This window comes from Chanodichthys erythropterus, chromosome 3 (assembly GCF_024489055.1).
Source record: "Chanodichthys erythropterus isolate Z2021 chromosome 3, ASM2448905v1, whole genome shotgun sequence".
Lineage (NCBI taxonomy): Eukaryota > Metazoa > Chordata > Actinopteri > Cypriniformes > Xenocyprididae > Chanodichthys > Chanodichthys erythropterus.
The window spans coordinates 65,220,135-65,244,846 of record NC_090223.1 but is presented as its reverse complement, the minus strand read 5'-3'; the positions used below and the strand labels follow the sequence as shown (position 1 = coordinate 65,244,846).

Genomic DNA, 24,712 nt, shown 5'->3' with positions numbered 1-24,712 from the left:
TGATAGGGCTGCCATAGACTCCCATTCGGGAGGAAGAATAATAATAATAAAAGGGAAAACGTACAATTACAATAGGGGCTACAGCCCCTTCGGGGCTTGGCCCCTAATAAAAGGGAAAACGTACAATTACAATAGCTAATGAAAAAGTGCCCAAAATAGGGATCCAAGGGTTGAAGCACTCAAATAGCTATTTATTTTCTTTTTGTAAAGGTGGATGCAATCAGTGGACACCAGGCCTGGGCTCAACACAATGATGTTGGACATGTTGAAGAGAAGATGTGAAGAAGACCCTGCTAAATATGGCTCTGTGGCCCTCATGTTGGATGCCATGGCCATCAAAAAACATGCCCAGTACAATCCCCATACCCAGAAAATGTCTGGATATGTGGATATGGGGAATGGCATGGATGAGACTGATTTAGCCACAGAGGTGCTTGTTTTTATGGTGGTAGGAATACAGGGTCATTGGAAAGCTCCAATTGCCTACTACCTCACAAAGTATCTGTCTCCAGACACAAAGAAGGTCCTGGTTGTCCATGCTCTGGAGGAATTGCATGCACGTGGCATAAAAGTGGTCTGCATGACAATGGATGGACATGCCTCCAATGTCAACATGTGCAACCAGCTCGGGTGTCAGCTAAAGGGAAACCCCCATGAGCCGTTAAAAACCTTCTTTGAACATCCAGTGACCGCTGACAGGGTGTTTGTGGATATGCATGCGGCCAACAAGATAACAAACAAGCATGTTCAATTTGACGTCCAGAAGATGAAAGTGTCCTTGGCTGCTCAAACATTGAGTCACTCTGTAGTGGTAGCACTGCGCACACTGAGGGACCTTGGTTATTCACAGTTTAAAAACTGTGAATTTAAAAATTCATTGAGGTTGTTATATAACACTGCATATTCTGCATGAAAGCCATCTCTGTTTATACTTACCTGTAGAGGGAAATCCAAGCAGAGCTGTGTACTAGGGCTGGGCGATATATCGAATGCTTTTGTCAAGCACATTTCGTCAGTAAAGCCGGTTCCCTGATTACCGCTAAATCGGCTTAAGCGGCAATCAGGGAACCGGCTTTACTGGCGAAATGCGCGTGACAAAAGCATTCGATATATCGCCCAGCCCTACTGTGTACTAAATAAAAGATTATAATTTGATTTCCATGATACGATACTACTGTTATGGGTGATATATCAGTTAACAGAGCCTTATGCTTTTTTTTAAGATGATTGACAGGTTGTTGGACCTGAACAGCCGCAATCCCCGTGCCAAGGGATACAAAGCTCCTCTGGGTGCTTTGAATTGGACAGAGAGAGTAGAGCTCTTGTTGAGAGGCAGGGAATACTTGCTCAGTTTGGTGATGAAAGATGGCACACCCCTCCACCAAACAAAGAGTTTTTTTTTTTTTTTTAATATCGTATGGTTTCCACGAAAAGTTCACAAAATCATAAGTTAATATGATGCTCTGTTCTCTTGTTACGCATCGAGTTCATAAGATGCTCTTTCTCTGGTTTGGATCGTTTTGCTGTCTGCAGTTTTGTTTCTGTTGACTCTTCTGTTCAGTATTTTTCAGGTCATACAGGAAAGGTCTCAAATATGGTATGTATGTTCATATGATGTTGCTGTTTGCAAAACCAGAGGCAGGAGGTGATGTGAGTCCCTCCTGCTTTAAGGAGCATATCTTGTATTGCACTTTTTCTTCTTGTTTATGATTTTTGTCTCTGCATGTTAGAATCTTCTTGTGTTCAGTGTTTTTCAGGTTATAGAGGTGTCAAATGGTATGTATGACATGTTCTTGTTTTTAATCTATCCTTGTTCAGTTTTAATATATAGTTCCTAGTTGTTCCTGACACTGACCTATACTCTCAAGAAGCACCCAGTAATTTTGCACCCAGTAGATTTGTACTGCACTTAAATCATTTACCATTCAGGGACTTTATTGGAGCAAAACATGTATTGCTGCCGCTATCTCTGTCACCATGTGTTGAGTTACATGTTATGAATATTTGTAGAAAAGTCAATTAATGTCTTTCAATAACTGCAATTACAAGGTGCTTTTTAATGAAATGTTTTCTTTTGAAGGTATCGGTCAGTCATTGGCTTTGTCATCAACGTGGACACATTGTTGATGATGATTCCTGACCTGCTCCAAGTTCAGCGTTATGTCTGCACATACCGCTTCAGTCAGGATCACTTGGAGCTTTTGTTCAATTCTGTCAGGGCTTCAGGTATAATTTTCATATTAAAATTAGTTTTTTTAGTGGGCCAGACCGGATATTGGTACCTTCTGGGTGGTATATATATATATATATATAGTACCTATACATCCCTAGTTTACAGTATGTTTTGATGTGATAGACCTCTCAGACTGGTCACTTATTGGTGGCTATCACTTCATGAAGTAATCCACCCCCTAAAGTAAACGGCACATCAGACACCAGCTGTAACGAGGTTAGTAGATGTGGGAAGAAGGAGGCGGGAACCGGCGAGCATTCAACAAAACTTTAATATAAAATAAACAAACAAAACGAAAGTAATGCCGGCAGACCCTCGCGGACGTCTGCCGGCCACACAAACATAATAAACCATAAAATAAAGTCCAGGCCTGGTCCTCTCTCGTCCTCCACGGTAGTCGCTCCTCCTTTTATGCTCCCGGAGCTCCTCCGTGAGGGACTCAAGGCCGGTGCGCCTCCCAGGTGAAGCTCATTAACACTCGCGCCACCGGCCTCGCGCCGTTCCCTCACGGCTCTCGCCCGCCCTGGTCGCCACATACCCCCATCGCCCCTCGCAGGCCGGGGGGTACTCCCGAGACTGTGCTCTACTCCCCCCCGGGGCCTGTCTCGGCGGCCGCAGCACCTGGGGGGTAAGGACAGACGAGACGAGAGAAAGGAGACGGAAGCAAGGGGAGCGACAGGACGAGAGAGGGGAGAGAGGAAAAAGAGAAAAAAAAAATTCTTGGTCCGGTTCCCCGACACACTGTCGCTTGGTCCTCAGCATGCCGAGAGGCTCTTCTTCGCGGTGCCATGCGGTGGCACTGGACGCTCGGTGGACGGCCCGATCCTCGACCGCCTCCTGGCGGCCGGCGATGGCTCCTCCGACTGAGGGCAGCCGGCAGCGAGTCCCCCGTTCCCTGCTCCTCCCCTTTATGGCGGACGGCAGCAGGCTCCGGCCCACGGCGAACGGCGGCGACTCCTCCGCTCCCTCTTGGACGGCAGCCACCCCACCTCGTCCCAGGGGCACGGCCTCGAGCTCTCCGTCCCACCTTTCACTAGGCTCCAGTACCACCGCCTCGGGCAGCCTCTCGCAGTCTTCAATCCCGCGCTGCCCGATCTCCGCAGCACCGCGATCCCCCTCAGCAGCGAGGGCTCTCCGACAGCATGTCCCTCCTTCCTCCCGGGTTTCGGCACCAGTGTAACAAGTTCAAGTTCGTAGGGAAGGAAGAGGACAGGGTCGACTTTGACTGCTGACTGAGTTTTTATTTCAATAACAAGATGTCCAAACAAAAGTCTGTGCAACGCACAATAAACAATCCACATCCACAGACGGGCTTCACTCCAGTAGTGCTCTCCAGCTCAGTCCCAGTGTTTCTCAGTCAGCAGTCCCTCTCTCTCTCACACACTCCTGCTTCTCCTGGTGTTTTATCCTGTCTCCGTGCCAATTACTGGAATTAGAAACAGGTGTTCGTGATTTACAATTAACCCACTCACTTACCAAGCATCTCCCGACTCTCTCTCCTGCTGCAGACTTCACTGAACCACGCCCTCCCTGCCACACCAGCGTGTATCTTTTTTATAGCCTACCTTTTGAAGAAACATGGTTATACAGTTATTACCTTACTTACCTTTTATAGCCTACCTGTGGGAAAAAAATGGTTATACAGTTTCCTTACTTAACCTCAGAAGATATATCTATTATGACTCTGACTGTCCTCATTAAACATCTCTGTAATCTAAGGTAAAGGTTTGTAAAGGTAATCTAATGTAAAGGTTTTTTTTTTTTTTAGGAGGCTGGAATAACAATCCAACTGCAGGGCACTTCCAAGGCATTTTCCGTCGTCTGATGGTCCGGTGTGGTGTCTCACCAAGTGGGTCAGGCAACGTGGCAGCACAAGATGAAACCGTGTCCCTATCAGCTGCAGACATGCACTCTGTTTTAATGGCAGAGGAAGAGCTTCTGTCCCCATTTGCAAACATTCCTGCAGTCATATGTGACCACAGTTACCTGCCCACCCGCTTTGGTGGTCTTGTGGACAATGCCCTTGTCTACATTTCAGGGTTTGTTGTCAGAAACATTCTGAAAAAACTGTCCTGTGAGGTGTGCCGTGCAAGCCTCGTCACAACTGCTGTACCCTCATCTTTTGACCAGAGCTACCACCTGCTTGAACTTAAAAACAATGGTGGGCTGATGATCCCCTCAGAGGGAACAGTGAAGTTGGTCAGAGCAGCAGAGCGTATGATTCGACAAAACTCAAAGGGACAAGGTGTCCGTGTGTCCTTTGTCAACCGTTTCATTCGGGCGGAGATTGGGTCAGAGGATGTGTTCTTACTCAGGGAGCACATTGCAGACACCCAATTCGGAATTGAGAACCATCATTTCATGCTTGTGTCATTTGTGGTGTCTGTATTTCACAAAGTAAGGCTGCACCACATCGCAAAATTAACTACCCTGGAGTTACAGAGTGCAAGCATACGAAAGAAGCTGTGCAAAACAGTTCTTTTTATAGGATTTTAGCTCCCCAGTCCCAGTTGCAAGCCTGACAGGGTAATGTAAGATGCTGGAATGACCTGGAATTATAACGTTTACTTTTCCAGGCCTTTTAAAAAAAATTCTAAGCTGGTACAGTATATATGGGAGCTTGTGTGAGTGTGTGTGTTTGTTTTGTCTTCGCAAAGTTCAGTTTGATATCAAGTTGTAATTTTAAATTACTCTTTTGGAGTATAATTTGATTGTCTTGTTGATTGTGTTGAAATAAAAGTATTTCTAATGTAAATTTGTGCAAGTAATTGAAATCATATATGATTTGTATATGCAGAGATATTGTAATATTGACTGAAATCATATAAGATAATTATATGTAGAGATACGAGGAATTAGGTGGAAACAAAGTTTGAAGAACAGACACAATTTACCTATTAAAAACATATAATCTGTATAAAATTCATATGAGCAAATGATGCAAAATTTAAATGAATCCTATGTGACTTGCATATGATTCAATCAAGAATTTTAAATGATTTGTATAGGAAATTTACTGATATTCATACACATTTTCTACTAAAATCATATACTATTGCATACTGTTGTCGTGTAAAACTCGTATAAGAATTTTGCAGTATTCATATATGACCTAAAAATCCCATATAAGTTTTATGTGTGCTTTTTAGTTAGCCTGGTAATACCAGACTCTGCTACTTCACTTTGCTTCGTAGACAGAGTCTGGAATGGCATAATAGAGAAGTGTTTACTCTCTCGCTAGGGGGCGATTGTCTGAAGTTTAAAATCATTGGTTACCCGTAAGCCAATCAGAATCGTTTAGTTATGACGTATGGTATGCGCCTTTACAGCCTCATCGAAGCACAGGCATCATGCATCGAGCTCAAATCTATGATTGAACTTCCATTGTAAACCTGTTGTAAACACATGATGATGCGAGCGAAATACCGGAGTGAACATGGCTGTAAACGACTTTTGCAGATTATGCGAAGTTAATCTACGCATACACGGTACAATCACGGGCTCTAAACTTATTTTTGACAGAGTGAAACAAGAAAATATTTGTAGCCAACTCTCAAACTTAGGATTAGATCTTTTAAACACAGCTGGCTTCAGTTTGAGTTGAATGTTCTCCATAACCGAGCGAACTGCATCCCGTGTCTCAGCCATTTCCGCGTTCGGTTTTCGATTTCTCTAACCTACAATGTAAGACTCGGCGCTTAACATCTACGTCACGGCTCTCAGCCCGCCCTCTGTTCGTTGATTGGCCCGGCTGTTTCCAGACCGGTGGTAAACAGAAAGCTCTGATGCTGTCTCAGACTGAGTACAGAAGCGAAATGAAATTGAGCGGAAGTAGGAAGTAGGACCAGCGGAAGTAGGACCTGGTTTTTGTTGAATGAGCAAGAGAACAATCGAGTATGAATAATGTGTTTAATATATGAAAACTACCGAGGTTATACATCTAAATATATACAGAAGATATAAACATAAGTTACACAAGAGTGAAAATGAAGACAGGAAAAGAAAGATGATCAAAGAATGGCAAATTACAACAGTTAAACCTTTTGAAAGCCAGCACAGAAATCAGTTTAAACGAATTTCAAAGAAATCATAATACTTGCATATTTGTTCAAGTCAGTGTGCAGTAGAGTTTTAGTGCGCTTGGCTTGGTTGGTCCTTTCCGAGAGGGTTTCTCCGGCGGGGTTTTCAAACGAGGTTTACTGAAGAGTAACTCAACCGAAGAGAGAGAGAGTCCAAAGAAGTGGTGTTCCCGAAAGAGGAGCACGATGGAGGCGCGTGGTCACCGGAGAAGTCCGGGAGAGACGTGCACGAGGTGCTCGAGAGACAATCGGGAGAAACTGTGCGTCTTTGCTTTTATGGAAAACGAAACTAACCCACCTCCCGAGTTGGGTGGCCAATAGATGCAATGCAATCTTTGGCGGGCAAGGATTCCTTTGTCTTCTCTTGCGAACTCATTTGCATAATTTACGAGGTTGGATCAGTGTTCGTTTTTCTTCGAAGTACTATTAAAAATAGAACAATGCATTCTACAGGGATGTGAGATACATTATGGAATAAGAGAGATAAAGAGCTTTAAAAAGAATCTAAACTCATCACATCTAACACACCTACAATTATTTAACCTAAACAATGGGAAACATACATGCACGTGTATATATGATGGGTACTTTTGGCACAGTCATATTTTGAGAATAACTGTACATGCCATCTCTAGGCATGTCTATGTGTGTGATCTGGTACTGAGTCTCTGGGCCCACAACAGGGGGTTGGTCCTTTGAAGTCCCAAGAGCTGGCAGTATAGCCGCCTGGTCAGCTTCGGCCAGGTGGTAAAGTTGTCAAAAGGGCTTGTCTTTTGCAGACCGGCCGGAACCGAGGGGAGATTTTACTGAACAGTCCAGCCTGCTAAAAGCGTTCTGAACAATCCAAAGTTTATTGACTACGAACGGATCCATCCAGACGCTACACACCAAATTATCATTCAATGGGATAAATATCTTCTCTTCACTGCAAACGATACCATGAAGAATGTTAACATTTAACAAAGTTAAAAACAAATAAAGTAAGCTGGTTCCATATTCAATTTAATACCAGCAGACACAAAATGCTATAAAAGGTGACAACTTTTAAAGTTAAAAAAAAGATACAAGTTATGTAAATGATAAAAGCTCATTCTGGTTTCTTGGTTTGATAGATTTGATCAACCGTAAACAAGTTTAAACTCGTAAACGAGTTTGTGATAGTAGCGTAAGCTTTGTGAACTGTTGTGCAATATTGAGCTGTTCAATTTTATTTTGATATTACAAAATAATGAATCAAAGTTACAGGCTTTACTCCAGTGTGAGTTGACATGTGGACTTTAAGGTTTCCTTTTTGACTGAAACTCTGTCCACATTGTTGGCAGGTGTAAGGCTTTTCTCCAGTGTGAATTCTCATGTGTCTTTCAAGGCTTCCTTTGTCACTGAAACTCTTTCCACACTGTTGGCAGGTGAATGGGCTCTTTCCAGTGTGAATTCTCATGTGTTGCCTGAGGCTATGCTCCCGTTTGAAGACATTCCCGCACAGAGTGCAGGTGTGAGGCTTTTCTCTAGTGTGACTCATCATGTGGACTTTAAGGTTTCCTTTTCTTCTGAAACTCTGTCCACACTGTTGGCAGGTGAAAGGTTTCTCTCCAGTGTGAATGCTCATGTGGTCTATAAGGTGTTTTTTATGTTTGAAACTCTTTCCACACTGTTGGCAAGTGAAACAACTTTTAGTTCCTGTCTTTTGAGCTCCTTTTTGTAAGGAAAACTCTGTTGATTTTTCTTCACTCATTAAATTATAATGTTCTTTCTCTTCTTCCCTTTCATTAAGTTCATGACTTGCCTCTCTCAGTGCCATCAGGTCTAGGACAAAAAATAGACAAAACAAAAAACAATTCAGACATTTAAAGCATCAAAATCAACAACATGTATGATCTATACCCTATCCAATCGTATGGATCAGAAATAGGCAGCTTTGGTACTGGAGGGCCACTGTTTTGCAGACTTAAGTTTCATCCCTAATCGAATACACCGGCCCTTAATTTTCAAGCATTCCTGAAGACTTAAGGCTGATTTATATTTTTGCGTCATGTGTACCCCGTAGGTACGCCTATCTATTCTAAAGTATTGTTTTGTGTAAAACATGCTGAACTCATGCTGAAGATTGGCAAACAGGCTATCCATTAATTAAAGGATTAACTATTTCCCCACAAAAGCTGTTTAATCAGCATAGTGAAGCCTCTCATCCATTCGAAAAACAGCCTCTGGTTTCATTCTCTGTGTACCGTTAGCATAGCATTAGTCGTTACGCTTTTTTGGCTAAAAGTTGCAGGCTTGCCTTCCAGTGGCTTTGGATCTACATTTCCTGCAGAGTTCAGCTCCAACACTGATCAAACACACCTGAAGCAGTGAACTAAGATCTTCAGGGGCAGGTGTGTTCGATCAGTGTTGGATCTGAACTCTGCATGTATGTAGATGTCCAGGAACAGGATTGGACATTCCTGCTCTAGGTTACTGATTCTCTGATCTGAGACTGATGGATATTTCAAATAAATCTACAAAGTGTCCCGTTGAGGTACTCCAGGGCTGTACTCAAGTTCAGATTTTTATGCCCTTCCCTTGCTAACTTCCCTCCATCTTAAGGACTCAGATGTACATCATTGTTTACTCTGAACTAACAGAATCTGTCTACTACTTTAACCCTTGTGTGGTCTTCGTTTGGAAAGTACACCCAGGGTCTTCGGGGTCTCCACAGACCCCAGGCAACAAAATGTAATTTTGTAACATTGTTTTTTTTAAACAACAACAACAACAAAAAATTAACAAAAAACAAATGTAATTTTACTCTGTTTATATTTTTTTTATTCAACATTTGTGCAGTTGCTTGAGGATAGTGAAGCTCTGCAGCATCTACTGGATAAGGTGATCGTTTTTTACTTTTAAAACTGCACTTTCCAAAAGATGGGCAAAAATCTTACACTAAACCATGTCAAATTATCCATGTGATCCCAATGAATGAAATTTAGAAATTTGGGTCTTTTAGAAAGTGAATTGCACATAAAAAGCTGTTTTTGTATAAAAACCTACTCAAAAAAAAAGATTTATTTATTTAAATAAATGTAAAAGAAATGATAAATCCTTTATAAAACTGCACAAATATGAAGTCAATACATTAATAAACAGAGTAAAATTACGTTTGTTTTTTAAAAAAACAATTATTTTGTTACAAAATTAGATACTCAATTTTTTTTTTTTTTTTTTTTGTAGATCTAGAAAGTGTTAACCACTGTACAAAGTTTCATGTCATTTGGACAAAGACTAAAAAGACCCCAAAGACCCTATAAGGGTTAAATGTACCTCTCTAAGCTCTTGATTGCTTGGAATTTGCCATGGAGCTGATTTGTAGATGCACTTATGTTCCAGAAAATACTGTAACAATAAAAGGACTATTTTAAAAGGCTTGACTATGTGCCACACTTACTGCTGCCAGCTGGTGGCACGATAACCATGAACAACAATTGATCAGCTCCCATGACCAATCATACAACCACAACATGAAATGTGATTTATACAAATCCATTTCCAGCTACATTCATATGTGGTCTGAAATCCTATTCAAAAATTGTATTTCTGGAAGTCTGTTTCAGTCCGAGCGCTCTGATCAGATTTAGCGTGGTTTGTTTGACTTGCTCACGCCTCGTCAAACATAAACATCAGACATTGTTATAGGAAACATGTTTAAAGTCACTGCAGAAACAAGGTTGTGTTGGTGCCGGACGAGGAGAAAACAGAGACATATTTTGAAACCAGCGGAGATGATAGCACAGAATAAAGCTAGAACAAAAAATTATATATGATTCCACCAAATTAGCTTTTCTTTTTAATATGGCAAAGCTCTTAACATCAATCAATCAAGTATTATGTAATTAATAATATAACTTTATCAACAAGAATTAAAACTTGGTAACCATGAATGCATATTTGTCATTTTAACTAAGCAGAACTGGTGGTGGTGCTTAAGATACTGTTTCTCATTCAGTGTTTGTAAAAAAAAAAAAAATATTGATAATGGTAATTATTATTACAAGAAAATTATACTACTACTACTTCAGTCATTAGTATGAGCAAAGAATATACTCTTTAGTATGAGGTGACAGCTCTGTTTATCATATTAGATACATTTGAGAGTGTTGAAAATGATGTTATAACGTTACTCTGAGCGTTCGCTCGGCGGCTGCTGTGAGACACTGTTACACACTGCAGTAAGATAGATCGATTTTACAATATCATGTTAAATGCTGGATGGCTTGTGTTGATAAATGACATGCGATTCATTTTAAAACATATTGTATGATGGAGAAAATGCTGTATTACTGTTACTAAAAATAATGCTGCATCTGATTATGTTATGTTAGCTACTTCACAAAATAGTGTTTTTCTTTGAGGCATGGTAAAACATGGTAATTGCAAGAAAATTAGATTTAAACAAGACTAAACGTGTTAAACTATATAACGATAATTTGTTTTCTGCCTATGAAAAAAAAAAGTTGTTCCCTTAAAACATGTGATTTATTAAAGCGTCTTTGGTGTTTCCATGGTTTCTACAAAATAAAACCGGTAACTGAGGGTAAAGCGGGTATGACGTGATTGACAGGCGACTCCTCACTCGTCCTGGAGCCTTGGTTAAGATTGCGATTTTCTCACGATTTACAAATTGTTGGAAACATTTGGGATATTGTAAGTTCTGAAGTGAACAAAATACATAACATTTTTTTGGTTTTTGGATATTTAACTGCAAAAAATATTACATATTGTACCTTTAACCCTTCACAGATTCGACATTCGACATGTGACCATAAATGTCTGAGTAGCCTATTTTAGATTTGTTTCCACTTTTATAAGAAAATTCAAGTGATCGCGCCAGCGCCTCGCGTACGCACAACATATATCAGTTTTAGTAACTTGACATCGCAGCCTGTTAATTGTAAAAATAACATACATTCAACCAAATATACAAAAAGTTATAGTAGTCTGTGTACAATAAAAGTGTTTAAATAATATAGTTTAGCCTCCAAATCGTGAATATTAAAACATTTGGAATTATGCCAAATTATAGGTTATAACGCCGGTTTCTGTTTCAGTTTAGCTTTAAATGAATTTGTTTTGGCTTAATGTTTATATATTATTTTTTTCATAATTAAAATAGTAGTGGTGCCCACCAAATATACAAATATACCCGTGAGACTTAAGACTGATTTTGTGGTCCAGGATCAGATTGAATGGAAACACTGTACTTTAAAGTGATGTAGTTACACATTACTACATTTACTCACTATAGTAATGAGTTAATAATCCTTACTTACAAGTAGCCAAACCTTAACTCTAGCTCTACAGTAAGTGCACTTGAGTGAATGAACTGACTGAGTGAATTATGACACTTTCTGTAAGATTATACTTCAGTATATTCTCTATTTCTGTAGAGCTGGACATTTTAATAATGATCAAGTATAGATATTAATAATGAGTTCAGCTGTGAGAATAAAACCAACCTGTTTGTTCCTCAGTTTCTTCATGTTTCACACTGAATGTTTCTTCAATCTTCATGTCTTCAGTCTCATCTTTAATAAACACCATCTTTATATCTTCACCCTCCACCTCTTTTTTAATCTCCATCGTCATGTCTTCAGTCTCCTCTTTAATAAACACCATCTTTATATCTTCATTTTCCTCCTCTTTTTTAAACTCCATCTTTAAGCAGAGAATAATTAACAGAGTTAATGGTCTTAAATGACCATGTTAGACAAAACAAATCTCTAAAAAATAAAACTGCAAATGAATAAACGTCATATTTATGACTGATAAAAACACGATCAGTTAGTTTGTTAGTGTTTGTCGTTCATGTTCACTGTTTGAGCAGCACGTGTCATGATTCACTGAATCATTTCTCAAAGTATTTGATTCAATTGACTCGGAGTTGAAAAGTTCAGTTTCTCCATCATTACTCTCCAGAGACTGAACTCGTGTTCATGATAAAATGATTTATGATTTATAGAGAGAGAAATGAGACGCAGGTTTACTGTTTCTCATCAGTGGATACGAGTTTTACTCACACAAATATATCCTTCATTACAGTTAGATAAAGAATCACAATGTCACATTAAATAGTAAATAAACTCTTTTTACATCGCTTGTTTAAAACAAAACACACAACTATAAATCATTGAACTGTTTCTATCGATTAAAACAGCTTAAATTCTTAAAACAAACCTTTCTTCAGCAAATCAGATGCAGGAGCTCGGCGCAGTCTTATGACGTCATGTCGTCACTCCAAAATAAAAGTCCTGCTCAGACGCTGCATTGTCTACAATCACTTCTTCTTCTTCTTCTTCTTCTTTTTTAACGGCTTTTGGCATCCAGCTTAATGGTGCATTAACGCCACCTTCTGTTCCGGAGTGTGGATCAGTCAGTAGGTTTACAGTATAATCTATAATATCCAGAAAAAAAAAAAAGAAAGGGGGGAAACCCTTTATATCCTATAATAAAGCCCAGTATCCTTTAAAAAAACCAACAATCCTCTCACCTGTGCTCTGTCATTCATACTAAGTACTGTTTTTAAAGTGAGTTTCTGCACCCCTTGTTCTTTAAATCTGTTATCCATTATCCCCCTCTCCCTCTGATATTTCCTACAATGTAGAATTACATGTTCCACCGATTCCTCTTCCTGACATTGCTCACACATACCCGTCTGATGTTTCCCCACCATTCTTAATGTTTTATTTAGAGCACAGTGTCCCAGCCTTAAGTACCGTTTCCTCTTTTCTATCTCCACCTCCTACCTTATTTACTTTAATACTCTTTTGGATATAGTATAAATGTCTCCCTTTCTCCTCACTATCCCACATTTCTTGCCATTTTTGGTTAATTTTTTCCCAGATTATACATTTTACTTCTGCTTTACTGATTCTTATTTGCATTTCTACATGTTCCTTCTTTAATGCATTCTTTGCAACCTTGTCCACTTTTTCATTGCCCTCCACTACTATGTGCGCCGGAACCCAAAAAAAAATAACCAGTCCACCTTGGTGTGTTATTCTTGTAACTGAATAGAGAATTTCAAATAAAATATCCTGTCGACTTGAATGGAACGATATTAAACTAACTAGAGCTGAAGCTGAGTTTGAACATATTATGACTTTGTTAATTTTTGCTTTTTCCACCCAACGTAAAGCAACTAAAATTGCCACCATCTCCACTGTACATACTGCTAAATGATTAGATGTTCTTCTATTGATTTCAATTCCTCTTGCTGGAACCACCACACCCATTCCTGTTACCCCTGTTTCAGGGTTCTTAGTGCCATCTGTATATATTTGAGTAAAGTTTTTATATACTTCAGTAGTATAATCATTAAACACCCCAACCAGATCAGCACTTTCTTCTTTCCTTTTCACCTCTAACAAATACCAATCTACCTCTGGACATCTCATCTTCCATGGGGCTATGACTGGATGTACTATTGAAGAGCTGATTTTCATATCAGATACCTCAAGCTCTTTTGCTGTTTTGTTCCCCAAATAACCAAAGTTGTCCTTTTTACTTCCCTCTTTCCTCCAGCATTCCTTCAACACTTCTTTTGTGGGGTGCGAGTCATTATGCCCCTGCAAGTTAACCCAGTAGTTTGCTATTATATGCCGTCTCCTCAGTTCCAATGGCATCTCTCTTACCTCTACCTGAATAGCTGAGACAGGCGATGTCTTAAAAGCTCCACTACACAATCTCAACGCCTGAGCCTGGATCACATCCAAATGTTTCAAATGGAATCGTCAACAATCACAGAAGTGCATAGACTGTTTTACCAGATAATATTTGTATTAAAATTAAAACAGTGAGAAATATGATACAAACAAACACGTTGTATGAGTTTATTCATGTGTCCGAATTGAAACACATTAAATTTCAAAATATATATATATATATATATATATATATATATATATATATATATATATATATATATATATATATATATATTATATGAACGTTAATTAGTTAATTTTAGTCTAAAAATGGGTATAAAATGTGTAAAAAGTTATCTTTCAAGTCTTTAAAGGGGCTGATTATGCAAAATTCAAAACTATACCTGTTCTGTCTCCATGCAGTATATATTCTCAGTTTCTGACATTACAGAGAATACGAATTGGACGTCATTTATTCGAAACGCCCACAGCGGTTAAATAATACTTATGGGTTGCGCGGGTTTGTTTTCACAGATAAATATTTATAATCTGTAAAAATGGAAATCAAATAGTATCACTTTATGCTGAAGTTCATGAACATTTTATTATGGAACATACAATACATAATGCACATATATATATATATATATCACTACAGTTATGTGTAACCCGTCCGTTATTGCTGTGGAGGAATCACGCTTTTTCATGACCTGTTGAAAGTACCTTCTTGATGCTTTTACACTCTTAAAGCTGCAGTAGGGAGTTTTTAGAAAACGATGACTTAGCCTGAAAATTTGAACAAGCACAACTCACAGGTCACTCCCCCTTGCTCTCTGCTGCGCTACAGCCCTCCCTCCACAGCTCCTCCCCCATCACAACGGAGCCTGCCGTGAACGCGCGGGCTGGTAAGCAAGCAGGACCACCGATGATGGCGGATAAACAGTTATGGCACATTCACTGGTACGGACGAAACATCAACAATATGATTTACATCGACTATGGCTTGCCCATACTTTGACTTCAAACTTGGTCCTCAAAACATTACGTATTTTGCAGTACATGTAATGTAACTATATGACGTATATGCACTATTTCTATAAGTAATAAATAGCTAGTATGATAATATAACGATAATATGCAAGCAATTATTCTATCGATATGTAATGCTAAATAAGGTTTGCTAGTACATTATTTCAGCAACATGACAAGACAGTGAATTTGTTGGTTTCAATAGTTGCTTTGCACCGCGCGTGACATTTTATCTGTATGTTATGCGGCTAGAGTTTTGACACCGAGTCAATGAGTTCCGACGAGGAATTCACACCCACAGCGACTTCGAGGAGTCAACGGGCGGCGAGAAGAGGAAGCCGTGGTGTGCGCGGAGCATCAGGCAGGGGACGTGGGAGACGGGGCAGAGGTCGCCGAGTGGGTCCAACTCCCGAGCACCTCAGCAGAGAGGACATGGCGCGTGTGGAGAATTTGCGATTAGAGAGGATTGCTTATGAACGTGTAAGTTAGCTCAGTTATAAATGTTTTCCCTTTGCACATCATAATGAATAATATTGTAAATTTAAATTTTGTTTATATAATGTAGGCATATGTAGTGTAATGTTAGCCGTTTATCTGTGGATAATGTGATATTTTTCTGTCATCACTAGGAGCAAATTCAACAATTGAATTTACAACAGACACAACAAGTGTTGGAACAATGTTTGGCACGGGATCCAAGCCTAATCTTTGATGTCCTCAGCCATTTGGGACCTTCTGCTCCTCCATTACCTCTTGTCCCTGGGCAACTATCATGGTGCATCTGCCAGAGCTGCAGAGAAATGCCCACTGTGGTGGAGAGGAAGTGCTGCCTCCAACAGCCACCTCTTTGCATTTCAACTCTACCACACATGGATGCATACATTCTGCAGGCGGGAGTCTTGCGTCTGGCCAGGAGGATCTGGAATGACCTGCGTGCTGTAGTTGACCTTCCAGATGAAGGTGACGACAACAGGCAATTTCGACATGCTGCATATAGACAGTTTGTGGCTTGGCAGTGTGGGACTCTGGGTCCTGGTCACAGAGTGGTTATCCCAAGCTGCTGTGTCTGGGCAATCCGGGACTGCTTTCCAGATCCTCATGGACAATACAGGGGATTTATTCCGAGGAGGGTATAGCTGCTGTGCAGTGTTCTTTTAAAAATTTGAATGCTTTCTTGTTGTGTTTAAAAATTTTGCTTATTTAAAATAATATTTCTATTAAAAGTTTGTAAATATTTTTCAATAAAGGGTTTAAAATTGAATTATGTAATTGCTCATTTGTGATAACAAAAGCACCACTTTACCATAGTACCTTACTGAATTACTAAGCCAAGGAATAACAACATCTTCGAAATATTATCTTTTATTTTGCATATTGGTAAAATAAATAGGCTTTTTTGCAAAGTACTCCTGCACAAGAAAATACGTGAACAGTTTGATTTGTGCTGAAAGATGATTTCTTCACGTGCCTCTATTTCTGGGGCAATGTCTGACCTGTTGAAGGAGCATAAAGAATTTGATGTGTCAGACATTTTGATTCACAAATTAATACATCCAGAGGCGGAAGAAAACACATGCATGTTTAAAAATAATCATAATAAAAAAAAGAAAGGTACTTCTTACCCTGGCCCCTGCTGACTTGGGTTTCCAATAGCTCCTGTGTGGTAGGAGCTGGTACACCGGACAGCACACCATGCTGACGTGGGTCATTTGGTCTCATGGTTGAAAGTCGAGGGAGTCCACGTCCTGATGACACCCGTTTCCTTACAATTTTCCTCTGAATTTCTGGGATGTAATGGTAGTCCTTTTCCTCTTTTATGGCATACAAACTCCACTTTCTGGACTTCTTATTATAGAGTTTGCGATATCTGAAATTAGATATTTGACAGACAATGAAAACAAATGAAAATATTTATATTCTATGTCTTTTTTTTTTTTTATATATATATGTTAAAGTAATAAGCACAATAAATATTAACTTGACATCCCACGCCTCACTTTGCTGTAGTGATGGGAGTCTATTAGTATTCCAAAATACAAATGCTAATCAATAGAAATAGGCTATATTTCTGTTTAGGCTAGTAACTGCAGATTATGTTCTGACATTACACAGAGATTGCAATGCAGAGGTCTGTAATACAATGCACTTTTCAATGGGCAAATAATCACATTTACTACCTAACACTCCTGATAAGACATTATGCATAGTACATACTCTATCGACCCATCAGGCCTTCTCTTGGGTGGTCTGTGAACATGGTTGTTGTAATCCAGGCCATCCAGTAAGATTCGGGCTTCATATACAGTAGGGCTGAAACTGAAGCGCTTGCTGGCATACATCAAGATATTATGAAAAGACTCCAGCTCAGCGGTTGACCTACAAATTCAGTGAGAACTGTAATATTATATACATTTTTTCATAACAGTAATATATGTATAAACAATGAACAGTGTTTTGCAGGCGACATGACAGGAAAATTAATAAGGATAATCTTACCTAAAGTGCAAGTACTTGTGTACGTCCTTCAGCTAGCGTTCATTGAGAATGATTTCTGATAAAGCCTGATGGGCCACAGACCCCTTCTCTATCCACCCCTTGTCTCTGTGCTCCTCCAAAGGACCATGCTGACAGGCATCCAGTGACCACTCGTGCTCTCCCGTGACATGGTGAAGAAGGCCAATCCACATGTTCTAACAGTTTAAAATTACTTTTAGAATAATTAAACATACAATTTGTATAGTAGTTGTATTTTTTTCCGTAATGCTTCACTGATGCCTTGATAACTGTAATACATTTCCCATGCAGTAATGAACAATACCAAGTTCTACAAAAACCTGCTGTTTTTACCCCACATGTCAACAACACCTGGGTGCTGAAGTATTATCAAAGAAACTTTCATCTAGTATGTTTGGGTGAGTAATAGTATTACTCACAAAAGTCATCATAGTTTTCAGCCATCTTGCAGCAGAACCAGAAATGATTGCAGACATCCTTGTTCCACTGCAGAAGAATGGAACAACCCCTTTGCTGCCCTGCCTAAGTGTACATAAAATAAAAACAACAAAAAAACAAATACAAATATAGGAGTAAAATATACAAGTTTGACAATAGTGAAGTACATTTTTTAATCATAAAAACTTACAGCATGTATCTTCTTGCCCAAGTTTTTGGAACCATGCCACATGTCTAGAGTATGCAGCACTCCGCTATCCTTGTATTTTCCTTTGACTGGGTCTTTGGAATAAGAGGGCAACAGAAATATAATTAGATATACTGTTTCATTGTCAGATTAAATCCTTAGAGGTCAAGCAAACACTTACTATTAGTATTAGTTTGACTGTATTGGACTTGCTGAAGTCTGCACAGATGCACATTCACAGAAATCTGCTCAATTCAGTAAGTTTAACCTCCTGGTGGAGCAGGTCAAAACTCCTGATAAAACCTTCCCTCTCCATAATCACAGAATTCCTCTGCGTCTCTTGCTTGTCAATGTTGACTAGTGATAGGATTTCTTTGGTGTCATTCTCCATGATGGTGTAGGTGCAGTACTGAGCACAAAAGCCAGGACTGTCCATACGCCCATCACCTATAAAAAAAAAATAACATATGCACAAGAAACAAAAAAAACCTTGTCAAACCTGGGGACAACAGTGTCAGCAGAGATACATGTGAACATTGCCTGAGGTGCTATAATTATACTTACCAAGTACTACAACATTGTCCTTTGACTGCAGCCTGGAAACTACTTCTGCTCTGTTGTTCCAAAAGTCTTTGGTATCACAGTAGGTGTCCTGTATTTTGAAGAAGGTTGACCGCTCCACTATTCCCATATTCATAAACTTGAAGAGCAATGCAACTTTGACAATTGTTGCCAGACAGGAATATATTTGATGCCAAAAGGAAGTCCCCAGCTTGCATCCCATACTTGAATGTAGGCTGGGAGTTCCATTGCCACACACAATGATTTTGGACAGATCTGGAAAATATATTTATAAACACATTTAACATTACATTGTAACTCTTACAATAATTAAGTTACAACGGATAAAACACACAAATTAACATACCCATTGCATGATGACAGCTGTTCCTCTGGACTTGGTCTCAATCTGGAATGGTCCAGGGGCCCAGCGTTCCACCAATGTCAGTGGGTCTTTCACTGTACAGATTGAGATTGGCAGCAACAAATACTCTGCGAGTTGTTTCAAGCAAACATGATAAGTGATGGCTGCAGGATGATCAATGATGTCATCCTCACTCTGGACTTTACTTATTTCTGGCACTGGTTGGGATTCTATTACTTCTGGGTCTAGAGTGTCGTGAACAGTGTCCTCCAAGCTGATGGCCTGAAGAGCATCCAGACATAATTTGTGTTGAATGGCACCACCAATGCTGATGGAATAAAAAAAAAAAGCATTGGGAAAAGAAAATAATTTTCATTAAAGACAACTTTTATTTAGGAACTTACCAAACACATGAAGGTGGGATGTAATCCTCATCATCTGTAACGAAGCGGGACTGAGGCAGAGATCCAAATGCAGCATTTTATTAAAGTAGATTGGTCGTACAGGCAGGGTCAAACCAGGGACAGACAGGTATGGCAGAGATAGGCAGAATCATGGTCACAAAACAGGCAGTAGTCAAAGGCAGGCAGATATCAATCACAGAACAGGATAACAAGGCAAGGGTCAAAGACAGGAACAGACAGGAACAGACAGACAGGAACAGACAGACAGGAACAGACAGACAGGAACAGACAGACAGGAACAGACAGACAGGAACAGACAGACAGGAACAGACAGACAGGAACAGACAGACAGGAACAGACAGACAGGAACAGACAGACAGGAACAGACAGACAGGAACAGACAGACAGGAACAGACAGACAGGAACAGACAGACAGGAACAGACAGACAGGAACAGACAGACAGGAACAGACAGACAGGAACAGACAGACAGGAACAGACAGACAGGAACAGACAGGAACAGACAGGAACAGACAGGAACAGACAGGAACAGACAGGATAACACTTGTAATTGACACACAGGGTAATCAAGACTTCAAAAACTGGTGGTGTGAGTGTCCTTTATAGTCCTGTTAATGTACTGCAGCTGGGTGTGGTGATTAGTGATAGTGATTGATGGAGTGAGTGCAGGTGATTGGCAGAGAGGATTCTGGGTAATGTAGTCCGGGAACTGACAGGAACATACGGTGATCATAACATCATCACTGTCATCATAGTCTCTGGCCTCCTCTATGGTTTCCTCTTCCTCTGATGTTGAAACATCTCTTGTGTCCTCATGTGGAGCCCATGTCCTGTCCTCAGCCCAGTCAATACTATGTAGAGTGCTTAAAATATTAATCAATGACACTCAACACGTCAAATCTCAGATCAAATATGTATAAAAACTACTACTTACACAGAGTTTTAAATGTGACTGAAGTCACTTTCATCGATGTCATCATTAATGTCCAGCGATGACATACTAACAATAAGAACATGTAGAAATAAAAATGTATAAGATAAAATTGTTGCAGATACACATAACACAAAGTATTGTTATCCGTCTGAATTTTCTCACTACCTTTAATCACTTTCAGAAGTTCAGTGTTTTTTCTTCCAACACTATATCCTTATATTTTGTCAAAAATATTTTTTATGCCTGACTACAGAGCCAATACTGAGGAAACGTCTACATTACATAAAGAAATCTTCCAAACTTTGCTTCATGTTTCTCTCTACTATAGTTTATGTCAGTTTTAAATCTGTTGCATTGAATAAATGTAATAAACAAACAACCTACCAACCTTACCATCAATCCTTTTCTATTGTCCTACAAAGAAGATTAACATCAGAGCTACAAAAGTTCTATTTCAAGCCAGAATTCATCCTGACATAAGTAAAGAATCTTGCATGACTTAAGAATAGAATTTATCTTCCAGAATCTGGCAGTAAGGTGTGGGAGTTCACTTTTAGTCCATCTCTTATCCTGAAATGTCCATCTTGCAGAGATGGACTAAATGATCTTCCAAAACTTACTGCCATATTCTGGAAGATAAATTCTTCAAACAGTGGTACAAGAGGATGTGGTGCTGGTCCTTCAGGAGTCACTCTCAAGCTGTCTGTCTATAAGGCCTATAAAAACCCAGTCTTCATGTACTTTATAACACTTCAGCTTGTGATTCTTATTAAGAGCAGGTCATTTTTTAGGATTCTTCACCTAACCTAAGTCTCTGAGATCCTGACACCTCACACTTCTGAAGACTCCAGGTACGTTTCAGTACTGGGAAATGGTGGCGCTGGAGACTAAAGGGTTCCTGATGGTTTCACACTTAATTCTTCACCTTAATTCTTAATAATTTTGCAGTTAACGTGTCTTTTCTTCTCCAGCTGTTTTTGTATGACCCAGCTGACCCAATGAGCATTTCACTGTCCAATGGTCATGCTTTAACTTTGCAATTTCTAGTATTACATTAGTATTGCGTCCTTCTCATGAGTATTTAATAATTTTTGACTTTTATGTCTGAGTTAAATCTCTTTTTTGGCTCATTTTATCTGTAAAAGAAACCCTGCCTAATTATTCTGCACACCTGAATATAGGGCATTTTTCATTTCCAGCCTTCATGAACAATTATATATCACTTATAAATGATTAAAAACAATATTAATAGTAGTTATTAAGATTGATGTGGATTGGAATTGGTAAAATGTGCTTGGAAAAAAATATGATCAGAAAATCAACTTGCCTAATAATTCTGCACTCCCTGTATGCAAGCACTGCCACAGTAAACTGCGATACAACACAGGAAACACAAGCAACATGCGAAGTCATCTGACGACCCATCATCCTGAAAAGTTTGCAGATTCTCTCACAAAGAAAGTCCTGTCCGGTCAAAAAAACCCTGAAGGAGGCATTTTCAACAACTATGCCACACAACAGCGCAAGGGCTCAAGAAATCACGAGGTACATCGCGGAATACATAGCGTGTGATTTACGTCCCTTTTCTGCAGTAAATGGCAAAGGATTTAAAAGGTTAGTGGCCAAGCTTGAGCTGAAGTATCAAATGCCGTCGCGGGCTCATTTTAGTCAAACTGTGTTCCCTGCTCTTTACCGTGAGACAAAAGAACGTGTCATGTTGAACCTTAAACAGTCTGAGTGCATTGCTATTACCACTGATGGGTGGACTTGACGAGTGAATGGGAAATGCAGAGTTACGTTTTACAAACTAGACAGCTTAGCGAAATCACACACTGGCGTAAACATAGCTGAAGTCCTTAAATCTGCAGTCAAAGAGTGGGGGCTGGACAAGATTGGAACAAGGATCGCTGTTGTTACTGACAACGCAAGCAACATGCGAGTAGCATTAAAGGAAGCCGAACTGTCCCCTCACATTGCGCACACACTAAACCTGGCCTCCCAAGCAGGTTTAAAGGTCAACGCAGTGAGCCGCCACCTCGGTAGAGTCAGACGTGTAGCTAGTTTTTTTCACCGCAGTTCTACAGCCACAGCCGTGCTGACCACCAATCAAAACTACTCAATCTCCCTGTACATAAACTCATTATTGATGTAGTGACAAGATGGAATAGCTCTCTGGACATGGTGGAGCACTACCTTGAACAGCAACAAGCTGTTGCTGCAGCCCTACTGAGTGATGAACTGAGACACAAATCACGTGAAATTGACACTTTGGGATCCACGCTTTCGGACCTTGCAACATCTAGGCAGTGGAGAGAGAGAGGACGTCTTTGAAAGAATAGCATCACAGATGCAACAACAGGTAAAAAATGTTAACGCTGTGCCATAGAGAAAATTGAGAGAAATACAATAAAATGTAACAAAATGCTGATATAATGTCTTTTTATCATTTATGAACCAGGACCAAGATGTGCTGCCCAGGAGCCCACATCCAGCAGATCTGGACGACAGCAGCGCGAGCTTTGTGCCTCCTCTTAAGAAGCATGCCCTTAAGGACCTCCTTAGCTCTTCTTTTAGCAGTAATCAAGTCACAGGTGGAATTCAGGCAGAAATTGACTCTTACTGCAAAGACTGGGGTCATTTCAGATTAGATCTGAACCCAGACAGACGGGAGGAGGAAGAATGAGAGTGAGATGGGTGATCGATTATAAATAGCGCTGCGTTTGTAATCGATTCTCCAGCTACAAAAATAGGGTGATTTTTATCTACCCTCTCTCCCTCTTCTTCCACCTTCCTGTATATACGTATATCATGCTCAGATGCTGCTTATGGTCAGACTAATAGCTGAGCCCATAGTTTTTATCGGCCCACTGTTTTGTTTGATAGTAAGAGGATCTTTTAGGCTTAAAAGAACAGCAGATTCCACCCTTTCATGAGAGAAGGAGTGTTAGGAGTCTTTGGTCATTGAGCCGCAGGGAGGGGTCTTTATTTTATGTTTTAAATAAGACTTTGTTTTCCTGTATAGTTTTCTTTGCATGTAGCAAAAGATTAGGGGGGTTTTCTGGGCAAAACTGAAGTTGTTAGGTGGCTAGTATATGTTGTGCAGGCCACAAAATGGCCGCCTCTTAGCCACCTGCTTAGTAGCGTCTCATCTGCTGTTTCTAGAGTAGTTTGAGTTGGCACTCGTCACTTCAATTTATACAATGTCGGCGGCTTTGATCGGCCGCCTGACATTTTTTGCTTGGGTATGTTGCTTTCCTTTCTTTTATAGGGATTAGAAGCAATATGTAAAACAGGCTTTGTTTGCTGTTTTTCTTTGCCCACAAGCTTAGCGGCTAGGCTAGAGCTAGGAGGGTTATTTGCGAATAACTTTATGTATATTATCCTCTTTGGATACATATTCCTAGTTTTGGCCTCCTCCCGAGGGGGTTGTTAGGCCGCATGCCCACTATCCCCTATTTATGTAGGTGCATGGGTTGAGTTGACAGTTAGGTTGTAAACTATTGTGGTACTTCCTGTTCTGTTATCTCAGGTGGATTAGGCCCTTATCTTGTTGAGGCAGATAAGTTATGCAGGTTTTTGTTAGGCCCCACGTTCTAGAACGCTATGTCAATAAGGAAATGTTTTCTTTTATAGGCCACTTGTTGTATGCTACAATCAAGTTGAGTGGACATTACTATCATGTAGTTTTTGTCCTCTATGGCTTAGTAAAGATTTGAGAATCTGTATGGAAGAACAATTTCCTTTTTTGAAATGACATATATTAAAGCTGCTCTGTGCTTGCTTTAAGTTCTAGATCCTTGCCCTACATATTTGTATGTGAGCTTAGTATGCTGCCACAGGTTGGCACCTGTCACATGATAGCTGGCTTGTTTTTAACCACTATTGTAGACATTGAGGAAAGATGGTGATTTTTTTTTTTTAGCTTTCTGTTTTTGGTCATCCCTTCGGTTAATCTTTCTAGCTTAGAATGTAGGCCTGTTTGTTACATAGCCTCTCTCTAGGTAGCATTGGTTAAGTTACCATGTTTTGGTTTGATCATTTTATGGTCACATCACTTGCACTGCCACGTGTTGTGCCACGTGTTGTTTGAAGTGTAGGCCCTATTGGCCTCCTTTAGACCATGTTGGCTGTGTTGGTTCCCTTTAGCCAATTGTACATCATTGCCTGTTGGAATGTGTATTACTTGGTTCCCTATTAGATCACGAGCTGTTGCTACATGCGGCGTGAATGGGTAGGCCCTCTTCGGCCTCCTTTCTAGTGTGCGTCTCTTAGT

The 24,712-nt window shown here is 39.9% G+C and overlaps 1 protein-coding gene across 2 annotated transcripts; it reads right to left on the bottom strand.

Annotated features, from left to right (window-relative positions):
* Nucleotides 1–6,163: 6,163 nt before the first annotated feature.
* On the bottom strand, nucleotides 6,164–12,589 carry LOC137007321 (gastrula zinc finger protein XlCGF7.1-like). 2 transcript variants are annotated; one of them, XM_067368621.1, is made up of 3 exons: nucleotides 12,520–12,589; nucleotides 11,802–12,000; nucleotides 6,164–8,115 (listed from the first exon to the last, which is right to left on the bottom strand). In XM_067368621.1, the coding sequence occupies exons 2-3, from the start codon at nucleotides 11,998–12,000 to the stop codon at nucleotides 7,520–7,522; spliced, it is 795 nt and encodes a 264-aa protein (XP_067224722.1). In that variant the 5' UTR covers nucleotides 12,520–12,589; the 3' UTR covers nucleotides 6,164–7,519. The 2 variants fall into 2 exon arrangements, with proteins under 2 accessions (XP_067224722.1, XP_067224730.1); XM_067368629.1 differs by lacking the exon at nucleotides 12,520–12,589 and having other exon boundaries at nucleotides 11,802–12,143.
* Between the last annotated feature and the right edge of the window lie 12,123 nt (nucleotides 12,590–24,712).

Bases quoted from the DNA above. Each gene is read 5' to 3' on its own strand.
- LOC137007321 (XM_067368621.1), bottom strand. From the start codon at position 12,000: ATGGAGTTTAAAAAAGAGGAGGAAAATGAAGATATAAAGATGGTGTTT. The intron at 8,116-11,801 runs GTTGGTTTTATT...TTTTTGTCCTAG, and splicing joins AGAAACTGAGGAACAAACAG to ACCTGATGGCACTGAGAGAG.